The sequence below is a fragment of the Trachypithecus francoisi genome, unplaced genomic scaffold (genome assembly GCF_009764315.1).
Source record: "Trachypithecus francoisi isolate TF-2019V2 unplaced genomic scaffold, Tfra_2.0 Lachesis_group7, whole genome shotgun sequence".
Classification (NCBI taxonomy): Eukaryota; Metazoa; Chordata; class Mammalia; order Primates; family Cercopithecidae; genus Trachypithecus; species Trachypithecus francoisi.
In genome coordinates this window covers 61539011-61553539 of record NW_022681472.1, presented here as the reverse complement: position 1 = coordinate 61553539, position 14529 = coordinate 61539011, and the positions used below count along the sequence as shown (strand labels likewise).

General features: G+C 35.5%; 1 protein-coding gene across 4 annotated transcripts in view; it reads right to left on the bottom strand.

Moving 5' to 3' along the window:
- The window catches only part of ZFPM2 (zinc finger protein, FOG family member 2), a 489264-nt gene that overhangs the window by 361191 nt on the left and 113544 nt on the right, over positions 1-14529 (bottom strand). For all 4 annotated transcript variants that reach the window (XM_033202439.1, XM_033202440.1, XM_033202441.1 and 1 more), the window contains one exon: positions 8290-8391. In XM_033202439.1, coding sequence (XP_033058330.1) covers positions 8290-8391 — 102 coding nt within the window. The remainder of the gene's footprint in view (positions 1-8289; positions 8392-14529) is intronic.

The window sequence follows — 14529 nt, the reverse complement described above, 5'->3', positions numbered from 1 at the left end:
ATTGTTTTTTTAATTTTTTTGTAGAAATGAGGGTTACACCATGTTGCCCAGGTTGGTCTCAAACTTCTGGGCTCAAGAGATCCTCCCACCGAGACCTCCCAAAGCACTGGAATTACGGACATGAGACACTGTGCCTGGACAGTGCATACATTTTAATAATAGAGATTATAAAAGGAATGGCAAAGATATTTCTTACATACCAATTCCTACTGACAGGTAGTGTCTTTCTAAAGTGCCCTGTTGAGATGCATTCTAAGCTGAATTATGGTTCAATGGGAAAGAACACAGTAAAACCCTGTTAGTGAACACAACTGGGGTGGGTAGTGGTTATTTAATCAAAATAGCCAAATCATAGAAATATTTTTAAAATAGCGTTATAAGCATCATATTTTACTTTATAATACATAAAAGCATCAAACTTTTTATATAGGGTCTAGACATTTTATATAGACCAACCGATTTGTGTTTCACTTGTATAAACAGCATTCACATTCTTCATGTATGATTTCTAGTTTGTTTCATTAGAATGGAGGATGTAAAAGCTTTTGCAAAGCTATTTAAGTGAAATTTCTTTAATATTTTGTAAGATTTTTCTCACAAATTATTCAGTTTTTTTGACCATACCTACATTTTTTAGTGATTTTCCTTTATCCAGTTTTTTGAAGGTTTCAACATAGTTTTCATAGAAATAATATATTTTGTGTGAACATATTTCATTGGTTTAGACAATATTTAAAATAAAGTAAAAATTATAGTAAAAAGTATGCCTAGGAAGCATACAAGTGACTGCCCACATCGTTTCTTTCTAACTCCTGGCTCCTGTATCAGTTTGCTGAGTGGCTGAAATAACAGGAATTCATTGTTTCACAGTTCTGGAGGTTAGAAGTCCAAGATCAAGGTGTCAACAGGATTGGTTCCCTCTGAGGGCTGTGAGGAAGTATCTGTTCCATGCCTCTCTCCTCTAGCTTCTGGTGGTTTACTGGCAATCTTTAGCTTTCCTTGGCATGTAGAAGTATCATGGGGATCTCTGCCTTTATCTCCACAAGGCATTCTCCTGTGTTGTCTCCCAGAGAAGACCAGTTATATTCGATCAAGGGTCCACCCTACTTTACTACGACCTCATCTTACCCAATTATATCTTCAAAAACCCTATTTCCAAAGAATACCACATTCTGGGGTACTGAAGGTTAGAATTTGAACATACAAATTTGGTGGTATAGAACTGAAACCAAAACTGCTTCAATCAGTAAGTTTTAGAGAGGGACAGAAATTGTAGTTTAGTTGAGGGAGCTTCTACTGCAAAGAGTGAATTGTCATATATTTTGGGAACCATAAGATAATCATAAAATTGGGCCCTGTATCCATTTTCCAGTACTGTGTCTCATGAAAAGGTCACTGCAATGAAAGGTCCAAAGAAAATTTATCTCAAATTCATTATCTTTAACTTGAATTTCTCAATTTAACTTATGTAAACAAATTAGATGCTTGCAAACTCTAAAACAAGCCACTATCTAAATATACTTAGTTCCCATTGTTATACAGCTGAAGAAGTAAAATCATCATAATAGTAATAATAAATTGGTATACTTCATAAAGTTGTTTATGAATCAAAGACATTAGCTGCCTTTCCAAACAGTGATCCAACCTACTTTTTTTTTTTTTCTTTTCTTTTTGGTTGTGTTTATGTCTGTCCTAATTCTGTATGAGAGTGCAAATTGGAGTAGGGTATAAAAGAGAAGTTTTTTTTACCGTGTTCATGTGGCATTCTGTTCTACAAAGAGTCAGGCTTTCATCTTTTAATCCGATATCCACTTAACAACACTACAGAAGGTTTATTTTTTACCCCCTCTTGTTTCATCAAGGGCTCAAAAGTCTGTACCAGTTTTTGACACTTTGCTATAATATTTTCCTGACCCCCCCCATACACACACATGTGAGCACACACACACATACACACACACTCCTCTCTGCCTCATTTTCATATGGACACAAAGCATTGAGATAAAATGATGGTTCATTATAGTGGTACAGAGCTCTTATCTTCATCCGGCAAGAGTCATTTCCTTCCAAAGATTGAAATGCAAATGTGAAAATTAATGATAACTGCATTATCTGATAGCAGAGATAATACCAATTCACTGTCAGAGTAATACACAGTCATTCTAGGATTTCCTCCGCTTCTCACAATATTCTTCTTACTGTCAGACTATATCTATGGTTAACTATGTTTCATAGGTTTTTGTTAATTTACTTCAAATGGCATTTCCCAGATCTTATATCTACCACATTTTCCCAATCAAAAAGGAAACGAAATCAGAACTGTAATCTTCAAGCCCTTCTTTGGACTAGTAAAGAGGAGGAAAAAGCTGTATCATTAAGTGTGTGCTTCTATCTCATAGTGGTCTTCTGGCTACAGTTTCACTTTATGCAAAAGTGATCATCTTACTAGTTTAATTTAAAGTACAAAGCAGAACTTGCCTGATCATCTGTTTATATCCATCATGTTAAACAGCAACTGTATAAAGCAACTTATTTACAGATACCTTGACCAATTTTTAGTCAAGAGGCAACAAGTAGACAGGTCTGATTTTGCCCTAGACATTTATTTTTGAAAATGTATTTACATTAAAAATTATTGAATTGAATCATGTTTTAAGTCAGATTGAATAGAACATACTTAACATAATCCTACAGTGACTTTTACATTGCAAAATCATTTTGCCAAATTAACTCACTGCGCTAATGTTTAACAAGGACTTATTACATGCAAGGCATTGTAATGGCGACACAGGTACAATTGCTGAAATGATAGTAAAAGTAATATTAAAAGTAATTAATTGAGCCCTTAGGAAGCTTTGAGCTCCATGCTTCAGATGTTAAATCTCAATAATGAGGTAGTTATTATTATTAGCCCTATTTTACAAACAAGGAAACTGAGGCCTTGGAGTGTTAATAGCTTGCTCAACGTCACAACATTGATAAGTGGCAGAGCCAAGATATAAACAGAGGGAATGTTTTTGGTCTTCTCCATTCATGACATTACCCCAAAATAATTTACCTTTGATGCATACTCTCACTTATTAGTGTAAAAGCAAGTTTTAATATTTGAAAATGTATAATTCAAAAAAAGATTACAAATTTTATCCTATTAATTCACAAATCATCAATATAGTGTGTGATTTTCTACTTCATTTTTATTGAAATGACCCAAAGTTTAATATATAAACGTTAAAATCTATTTAAATAGAGGTATATACTTATCCTGAAAAGTCTGTGTCAAAGAATCTCAATACCTGCTCAAAATGTTATACCTGCGTATGTCTGCATTAAGACATGTTATGGGGTGGGGGGGGTACATGTACTTATTTGCATATTTAAGTAGCATGATATTTTCCTTTATTAGAGCTCCTGAAAGTTTCAATTATAGCTGCTGTAAGCCTGATGGTAAGACCAAGATTTCATTCAATATTGTACCAGACAAATCAGATTTTCACTATTCCCAAGTGCAAAAAGAAGTAACCATGTTTTAATCAGGTAATTCAGAGAATTAGCACACTGAAAGTTGATGTAAGTAAGATGTGACTTTTAAGGTGCTTGTTTCATAAAGGTAGATGACAGATTTATAAAAGATTTACCTCAGTTTTCTTTCCCTAGTCTCCTAAATACGAGTACATAAAACAGACTTCGGTCATGGAATGTGGTTCTTAAGATCGCTAGGGATGTAAACACTATTTTCAAAATAAGGTCAACATTCCAACCATTGGTCTGTCTGAAAGGATGGAGTGAAAACTGTTTAACAAAGTTCAGTCCTAGGGTAAGGGAAGACCACTCACATATTTAGCAAGTCCTTTCTCTCCCAAGTTCTGTGCTGGACACTTTGTAAATATCATCTCTTTCAAATTTCATCCTCATCACAGCATTTCAAGCTATTATTATTCCCATTTTAAAGATAAGGAAACTGAAGCTTGGCCTGAACTTCTGAACTTAACATGCCAGAATCTAAAATCTGTACACTTCATTCTGTAGTTTAAACTATACTCTACTCTCCAGTCTATGAGATGCTTCATTATTGCATCAGTGACTCAAATATGGTACATGAATAATTAAAGAAGCCTACAGGAGGGAAATGATATCCAAAAAATGAGAATACGGACAGCATCATGTTACACCTTCAAATTCTCCCAAGTACTCTAAATAATTATTACAATAAATGCAAGATAAATATTTATTGAACACTTAGACGTATAAGAATATTGGCAAATGAAGAACTTGTGATAGTGATAAAACATAAAATTTGTGAGGAAAAGAAAAGATGTTTACTTAAAAGAAGACAGATGTTATAAATAAAATATGGGCAAATACGGATGAAAAACCAGAATAGTGAAAAGTAAATGTTCTGTGAATTAGCTTCCAAGCAAAGAAGTGTCCAAGTAAAATTTTATAAGCAAGAAAGAACAATTACATTAAAAAACAGATGTGAGAGATACTGAAATAATGAGATGATGACTTTTCTATTGGCCTGAACCTTACTAGCTTAGTGTGTGTCTAGCTTTTCATTCAAACTATGAAAGATTCATAGGAACTTGAAGTATACTTAAATAGGAATCAGAAACATTTAAACATGAAAGAATTCCACCACAGAAATGTTTACATGTAAGATAATTTTCTTAAAGATTGTTTAGGTTACACTTAATCATAACAGCTAACAAAGGTGTGAGCAATAGTGATAACAAAACATATCTTTTAGTTGAATAACATAAGAAAAAAGTACTTTCCACTGTGGAATCTGCATTTGATAAAATGGAACACTTCAGATGGGAGTTGATTCATTATTTAATTCAGCCATCAAGAAAGGTTGTGGAGTCATCATCAATTAAGCTCTTAAAAAAAAAAGATAAATCCTGATCCATCTGAAATGACGTCAGCTCTATGCCTCAAATTCCTTAGATAATTTCCTCGTCCTTTGATTCTGTTCTCTTTTTAGAGAAAACCATCTCTCTTAGGGTGACTGTCAGAACTGAGGTGGAGAACCTTAAAATTAGAAGACCTTGAAATCCAAATCTGTTTCAGTACCTCATATCTTAATCAATAATTTGTGGCTCAACTCAGTATAACAAAACTTTTCTCTTCATTTCATCAGATGTACTACTGGGCATTAGAAACTCTAAGAAGAATTTTAAAAAGTTCTGCTTCAAGACTCAACAACTGCAAAGCCACAATAGTAAATCACTGGCATTTTATGTATATGATCTGATTTAATTCGATAAGAGTTGTTAAAATTATTTTCTATTTTTTACAAATGAGGATATAGGCAAAGAGAGAACAATTTTTTTTTTGCCAAAATTTCAAATTTTTTGCCAAAAATCTCCCAGCTACTGAGTATTAAATCTAGAATTGAACCTAAACCCATGGAATCTAAAGCCTATTTTTTTTAATTTTTAATTTTTGTGGGCATACAGTAGGTGTATATATTCATGGGGCATATGAGATATTTTAAGACAGGAAAACAATGTGTAATAATCATATCAGGGTAAATGGGGTAACCATCAGTAAAGCCCATTTTCCAATATGTTTGGAAACTATCACTAAAAGTTGCACAATTTTCTCTCCTGACTACAGTTGGAAAATGCCAATACTGTTTCATTAATAACAAAACTTGCAGTAGTAACATCGAAGTAATTGCTGTTTATGCAATAGCGAAAACACAAAATACCCCGTACTTTCTCCCAAATCTCCTGATTAGAGGAAATTAATGAATACTCTACCTTGAAAAGTAAATAAATGGATATTATTTTGTTATGGATCAACTTCAATTCAGGGAGTTTCATAATAGTGAAACCCTTTTTTTTGGCTAAATATATATGGAGAAAAAATTGTTACTCACTTTATAATAGACAAAGAAGCAATTTTTTTGTAGGCATACCTGCTTAGAGACATGTATTTTCTCTTCAAAGTTTTGTCATAACCACATGTGCCCAGAAAAGAGTATAAAGTTTTTTTTACCAATATCAAATAAATAAAAACAACATTAAATTAAATACATTAAATAAATTTAAATGAAAATGGAAAATTCTTTACTTTGAATGACAACATAATTCCTCACTTTGTTCACTTTCTCTCTCCCTCTTTTCTTAGCCACAAATACAACTTTATTTGTTGAAAAGCTTCCTGAAAAAGGTAGCACTGGGTGTACAGCATGTGTTTGCCATTTTATCCCCTAAAATTTGATTACTTACTCCCAAGTCACTGGAAAAGCTATGGGCCCCAGACATAAACAAAGATAAAAACCTACTCCCCACAAATTTTCCCCATTGTAAGAGTAAGCCAGAATGTACCTTTCTGCAAGCAGGCATATCTAAAAGACCATCTAAATTAATTTTAAATGTAAAAACGCTTCTAAATTAACATATACATACTTAATTCTATGAATAAAGAAATATGGCCAGGCACAGTGGCTCACGCCTGTAGTCCCATCACTGTGGTAGGCCAAGGCGGGCGAATCATGAGGTCAGGAGATCAAGACCATCCTGGCTAACATGGTGAAACCCATCTCTACTAAAAATATAAAAAATTATCTGGGCACGGTGGCACACGCCTGTAGTCCCAGCTACTTGGGAGGCTGAGGCAGGAGAATCGCTTGAACCTGGGAGGTGGAGGTTGCGGTGAGCCAAGATCATGCCCCTGCACTCCAGCCTGGGTGACAGAGTGAGATTCTGTCTCAAAAAAAAAAAAAAAAAAAAAGAACTATAAGAGGCTGGGCACAGTGGCTCATGCTTGTAATTCCCTTGGGAGGCTGAGTTGGGCAGATCATTTGAGCTCAGGGTTTGAGACTAGCTTGGGCCACATGGTGAGACCAAGTATCTACAAAAAATATAAAAATTAGCTATTTGTGGTGGTGCATGCCTGAAGTCCCAGCTACTTGCAGGGCTGAGGTGGGAGGATCACTTGAGGCTGGGAGGTGGAAGCTGCAGTGAGCCGAGATCATGCCACTGCACCCCAGACTGGGCAACAGAGTGACACCTGTCTCAAAAAAAAAAATAATAATAACTATAAGATCTAATATAAGATATAAAAGTTCACTCACTGTTTTTAAGTTAAAGGTAACCTCCATGACAAAACCAAGATGTTCTAAAAATCTTTTTTCCCATTTTTTTTTTTTTTTTAATCAAGGGAATCCTTCCCCACATTGAGAAGAAGCATCATGCCATAAGGTGAAAATGCCAGAAGGCTATATTTTCCTTTAAACTCTTAAAATGTGGTAATTTAAAAATAATACATTTTTGATCTAAAATCTTGTATAGCATTATGTTATAGAATACAGAATACAAACATTTGTGTGTATGATGAATAACATTAGAAATGACATCATAATAATCAGATATACTCTATCTTCATTTTTGTTTGCATTATATTTTCCAGCTGCTGGTTTCAGAAAATTACTGCTGGAGTTCCTCTCTTCTTCACGTACAGCAGAGAGCAATTTGCAAAGTCATGCAAGGGTGAAAATGTGATTGAAATATAGGGATCTTTCTTAATGAAAAATGTTACTGCTTTGGAAATTATGGCTAAAACTATTTCAGAACTCACTTATATTCTTAAACCTGATGATATAATAGTCTCCATTTATAAATATACTATCAATTGTAAATTACTTGGCACCAAATGTAAAGACTTTTTTCTGCAGAGTTCTTTTGACTGTTACATATTTACATATATTTATATTTGTGTGGTGGAGCATTTTGATCAGTTTTTGTTTTTCTTTAAATGATTAAATGTTAAGATCTTTAAAATCAAATGTAATTTTACTCATCAAAATGAAAATGTTACTCAAACCTTAGATCAAAAGGGGGCATCTTTTGATATTTTCTAAACTTCTAAACATGTATTGAGGTTCAACCTATGACTTAAAGCATGACTAAACTGAAAATGATCGCTCTTTGAAGTACTAGTGTTTCTTGTTTCTAAGTTTTAATATTGTGCCCAATTTAAATTTGGATGTAGCTTAAAAATCCTTTGTTCAAAGCAGCAAGTAGAATTGACTAATTTTACATGAAGACGAAAGAAAAAAATGACGGAAACTTCAAGCAGTGGTAGCACTTTGGTTTTTACGGTTTATGTAACAAAAATCTAAAAAGTATTTTTAAAATAATAATCTATATTTAAACTCTCTTATAATAACCAGCACACACAAAAACATTTTTTGCAAGCTAACTAATGTTCAGGAAAAAAAGAAAACTATGTATTTCTAACAGCAGTAAAGATGGTTGAATTTTACATATTCTCTCCTACCTGGGCCATCCCAGTCGTCTGTCTCAACTCCAGATTGCCCCGGTTTCTCTGACTGTGTGTCCCCATCTGATTCTGCTGTCTCCTGGATTCCTTCATCATCACCTGGAAAACACCAACACAAGGAGAGAAAGAAAATGAGCAAAGCCCTCTCTTCCACATTCACATCCTCACTTAGGGCTGTCCTTATCATATATCTAATTACAGGTTTGCTATACATATTGTCATTATACTAATAAACGTTCATGATTATTTTGATATCTATTGTGGTTTCACAATAAAGAAAATCAGTATTTGTTATCAATAAATGAATGAAGTTAAGTTATAAAAAACATTTCCATGTAAAATTTCCTTTGGAGTTCTTAATATATATCAGAAGAAAATGAAATTGCAGTTTATATTTTTTCTAATACTTTCGATACAGAAAATCTTAACTCATTTATTTCCAAATTGTAACTTTTCTAAAGATAAGATGCAGATAAATAAATATCGTAGAATAAGACATATCTATGGTTTTGGTTGAATTTAGATTACTTTGAAGAACATTTTTATTTTTCCCCAGCTTTATGCTTGCTAAGACTGGGTCTTATTTGTTTTAAAAATATAGTGTAAAAGGCCATAATTAAATGATTCGCCAGTGACTCAACTCCTCACAATAAAGGAAACTATAAAGCTATACTTTTGCTTGAATAAATATGCTAGTTTCTGTAATTGTATGCCATCATTTTCACACTAAAAAGGCAGTAACATTCTGAGCAAAAATAAAGTTATGGCAAAGGAGAAACCTTAAGGATACAACCATATTTTAAAAGTAAAAAGTCTAATTAATGAGTACCTTCATTTTAAGTGATAATGTAACAAAGTATGTGCTGCTTTTAAGGAAAAGTAATCCACTTTAACACAATGTATACTTTAAAATATTAACTAATATTTTGCCATAAATGGTAATAAAATAAGAACAAAATAACAAGAAAATATGAAGGCAGAAAAAAATAAATATTAAAATCACAACAACTATGCCTTGAATTTAATAATGCCAAGTTTTGTTTTGTTTTGGTTTTGGTTTTTTTTGTTTGTTTGTTTTTGAGAAGGAGTCTCACTTGCTGTCACCCCGGCTTGCATGCAGTGGTGCAATTTCAGCTCACTGCAACCTCCACCTCCCAGGTTCAAGTGATTCTCCTGCCTCAGCCTCCCAAGTAGCTGGGATTACAGGTACTCGCCACCACACCTGGCTAATTTTTGTATTTTTAGTAGAGACAGGGTTTCACCATGTTGGCCAAGCTGATCTTGAACTCCTGACCTCAAGTGATCCACCTGCCTCAGCCTCCCAAAGTGCTGGGATTACAGGTGTGAGCCACCGCACCCAGCCAATAATGCCAAAATTTTTAAATTAAATTGCTTGCCTATCTAGCTTTCTCTGAAGTATCCAATAACTATTTTCCATATAGGTGCCCAACTCTGTAATACTACTTAAATCTTCGTATGATTATACAAAACAAAAATACATTGAACTTCTAAAAACTTTCAAAGTAACTTAGAAAATACAGAATTTTCAGGAAATCATGATTATGATAAATGACACAATGTGATGTTCATATGAGTCTTGAAGTTAAAATTCCATACATTTTATTTTCATTTCTATGTGTAGCTTCATAAAATAAATTTAAAAACTGGAATAAAGGTAAGGAGAAGGAATGTAGAAACCCAGGGTCAGGTCTGTCTGTTGAACTCAGTTTACTTAACAGAGTGCATGGATTCTGGTGGATATTAAAGAATAAAATACATAAACCACACCACTGAATCTCATGTCTGAAATTGAAAGATTTTTGAAAATTGAGTTATCTTTTCCTTTCAGAACTATCAGAATGAATACCAATGAAATTCCCTCCATAATATATTTATTGAGCATCTACTATGTTTAAGAAACTGTGGTAGGTGCAGTATGATATTTACAGAAAAAGACAGTCCCTTTTTGAAAATATAAACACAATTAAGGAGAGTAAGTTGACAAATGAAAATGCAAGGTAAGGTCCAAGTTTTTAAAACAAATAAGATCAAGTCTTAGCAAGCATAAAGGCACAAAGGCTCAGGAACACAAAAGGGTTTATCATCTGTGCCCCTTTTTGCAGGTTACATAGACGCTAGCCCTGAACTAACCAAGTTCCCTTCTGCCTGACTGTACCTGCTCTGGCCCTTCTCTACTGAGACTCCTCCTGCTTCTCTCAATCCAGAAACCATGGGATGAAAGCCTGGTGAGCAGAAGGTTTATGGTATCCATTTGGATTGGTCAGATCCCAGGCCTTATCAGTAGTCTTTGAATATCACCCCTGCATACATGTAAGTAGTGAACTAATGTCATGTATTAGCAGACTGGCATAACTAGTATCACAGTCTTAGTCTTGGTGGAGAACCCTAATGTCTCCTGGACATTGTCTGCTGCCCCTTCTTGCTGGCCCCAATCCACTCTCTTCCTTCTTGGCCCTGCTTTGTGACCCAGGGATCCTGAACTCTACTACAGACTCCAACACTGGAGCTCCCTTGGCCTCTGATTTCTGAGTTCAGCCACCAGAGGCACTGATAGCATAGCAGAGGATCAGAGGTAGGAGGGGAGAGAGATCAGGTATTCATCCCTTATTCCCTTCCTTCTTGATGGTTTTCAGTTGCTAGCAGTGACTGTGGCACAGAATTAGAGCTCCTGTTCTATGGTGCCCTCCTGCTGCTGCATCAGCATCTTCTCTCATGTCTTTTGAGACCAGAAGTGCTAAGCTTCTGACTACGGTGAACCCTTAGATGCTTCCCAATCCTGGTTTGTTTCCCTAGTCCCGCCCACACCTTGTATACTATCCCTTTACCAAAATCCCTTTAGTTAAACCCAGTGACCACATCATCAGTTTCCTGATGGACTCTTATTAATACACTCCATTTCTTCCCAACTTTATGCTACTTTAATGATTTGGGGCCAGTCACCATGTATGCAATATTTTGGGTGATACTTTCTTTAAATTGACTCGCTTTTTAATAACTTATTTCATAAATTTTAAAATATATATATTTTAAAAATAACATATATGAAAAACAAAAAGTTTATCATTATTACAAAGGGAAAATCAGTGTCACATGCCAAAAATAGAAAGTAATCACAAAAATAGATTCAACAAAAATAGCTACCATGTCTATTTAAACTCTGAGTTTCTATCTCATTGCTTTGTATTAGAAAGAGTAGCAAGTACTAGAGGAGTATTTAAGTGATAAATGGTAATATGAAATTGAGACATTCTCACTGATATACAAAGAATATAAGAAACTTAACAACTTTTTTACCATTGATTCAAGGCTATTTAATAAAATGTCAGTGTACCATCTTAATCTTCTTGAGTGCCACTAGGGATACCTGACCCAATTTGGGGAAATGTTGACCTTTCCAACACTTAATTTTTCATGGAGGCTAGAATCCACACAATTATTTACCACTTAGATGAGTGACCTTTTGATTACATTTCCACAGACTGAATGGAGTTTCACTCTGGGAGCTAATTCAGGGATGTATACAAAAGGAGTCGTTCTCCCCAATGATAAAGAATAGAGAATATACCCTACAGTTTTTAAATAGCATCCACCCCTTCCAAGCACTTTTCTCATTCCTTATGAGTCTTGAAACACAGGAATTTGAGCACCAGAGGGGACTTTGGAAATCATGTAGCCCAAATTAGATCAACTTACTATTCAGGAAATTGATGCACAGATAGGGTCAATAACTTATCCATGGCCTTACAGCTACCGTATTCGTTTCCGCATAAGGAACTTCCCCACATCTCATGTTCCAGCAATAAGTGCTTCCCACACATCACAGGAGTGGCATACTGAAGCAGTTTTATGTAAATCTCCTTTCCCCAACAAGCAGGATAGTAGGGCTATGGCATCATAAAGGTCACAAAGAACAGCAGTTTGTACAAGTTTAGAAATTAAATTTGAGTCTCCTAATTGTTAGTCTGGCATTCTTTCCAAAACATCCTTTCTCTTTACATCTCTCCTCCAGTTGAGAACCATGAACATCTGAATAATAATCCTAGAGCAACCCATTAACAAGCAACCATGAAGCCACACTGTTAAAAATTATATAGCCAAGGGCCCAGATCACAGAGAATAAAATCTAAGCAGAACCACTTAGAGAAGTTGTTTTATATTCAGGTATTAACTGTTTTGTCCTTAGATTCACACAAAGGAGTAAGCCTTCCTGCATCTTACTTTTACATTTTAGTTGTTGGAAACCTATGGTGCCATGCAAAATTCAACCAATCATGAACATTACTCACACATACTTTTGAAAATACAATGAGAAATATGAAAAAGAAAAAAAAACCAGTACTTTCTGTTGAGGACTATATAATCTAGTTGGGGAAATAGGCAATATGCATGAGAGCAGTAGCCACTGATAAAAACCTACAATTAAGATAGTTCATGAATAATTCCAAGTGGTAAGACATAAAGTATAGAAATTCAGAGATCAGAAGCATAGAAAGATTCTGACCATGAAGAAGTCATATAATGAGCTGGGCGCAGTGGCTCAAGCCTGTAATCCCAGCACTTTGGGAGGCCGACACGGGCGGATCACGAGGTCAGGAGAACGAGACCATCCTGGCTAACACGGTCAAACCCGTCTCTACTAAAAAATACAAAAAACTAGCCGAGCAAGGTGGCGGGCGCCTGTAGTCCCAGCTACTCGGGAGGCTGAGGCAGGAGAATGGCGTGAATTCGGGAGGAGGAGCTTGCAGTGAGCTGAGATCCGGCCACTGCACTCCAGTCTGGGCGACAGAGCGAGACTCCGTCTCAAAAAAAAAAAAAAAAAAAAGGAGTCATATAATGAATTCTGGAGTTCTACCCTCATGTTGACTGCAATGAGATGCACTGGAGGTATTTCAGTGGGGGGACTGATATGACTCTGTGATACAAATACAGTAACCAATCTATATTGACTAAGTTCCTATGAACACACCTTGTCCGACTTTGGGTCTTTTGAGTTCTCCCTTAGTCATTCCGTAACAACACTAATGTCTCAAACATTCTCTCTCCCAATTTTTGTGAGACTATGGGTGAGTCTACCCCAACGTACTTTATTAGGCAAATTACATACTTTTGGAAGAAAAAACAATGAGAAAAAATAGAAAGGAGTATGTCTAGAAGAATACATTGCCGAGTTATCAAAGTTACCATAAAAATTAGAACTTAAAGAAAATGATCCAGTTGAACTGACAAATGTTCACCTCTGTTACACAGAAGTGATACAAAGTGTTCTTTATTAGTTCATTAAAACACAGCTTTTTGAGGGCCAGGCACTGTGCTGGGCACTGAGAATATAAAACAAATGACTTCTCTCAAACATCACATATAGACCAGTGTAGAATATAGACAGATCAATAGGGAATTGCAAGCTGGTGTGATAAGTGCTTTGAAGGGAGAAGTTCATGATGGGACAGGAACACACAAGCATGACAACAAACCCAGACTTGATGCCACAGAAGTTTCTTGGAGGAAGAAACCAATAAATATCTGAAAATTTGAAGATGTGAAACTGAATTTTGTAGGTTTAATATCCTGAGGCTACATGACTAGAAACAACTTTTCTTTTTCTTTTTTTTTGGGGGGGGGAGACAGAGTCTCACTCTGCAACCCAGGCTGGAGTGCAGTGGCACAATCTCGGCTCACTGCAACCTCCGCTCTCTGGGTTCAAGTGATCGTCCTGCCTCAGCCTCCTGAGTAGCTGGGATTACAGGTGCACACCACCATGCCCATCTAATTTTTGTATTTTCAGTAGAGACGATGTTTCACTCTGTTAGCCAGGCTGGTCACAAACTCCTGACCTCTGGTGATCCACTTGCCTGGGCCTCTCAAAGTGTTGGGATTACAGGTGTGAGCCACCACTCCCAGCCAGAAACAATTTTTAAGATTAAAAATGGTAGCCACCTTCCCCAAGAATCCCATAGGAAAAAGATTATGGTAATTAAGTTATTGTGCAGGAAACATGGCAGCTTGAAGGTGGTGAAACCAGATAGTTCAATGATGTAAGAGTATAATCCAGAAGACGTTTTAAGATGCTAAAGAAATAGTTTGAAAAATACTTCAACTGTCTAATGGCTGACTTAGTGAAGTCCTTTCCTTCATGCATATATTCCAAATTTACCCCTGATCATTCTCATCCAATATCTGATAGAAAAAGAAAATGGCAAGATGAAAATATTGTAATTC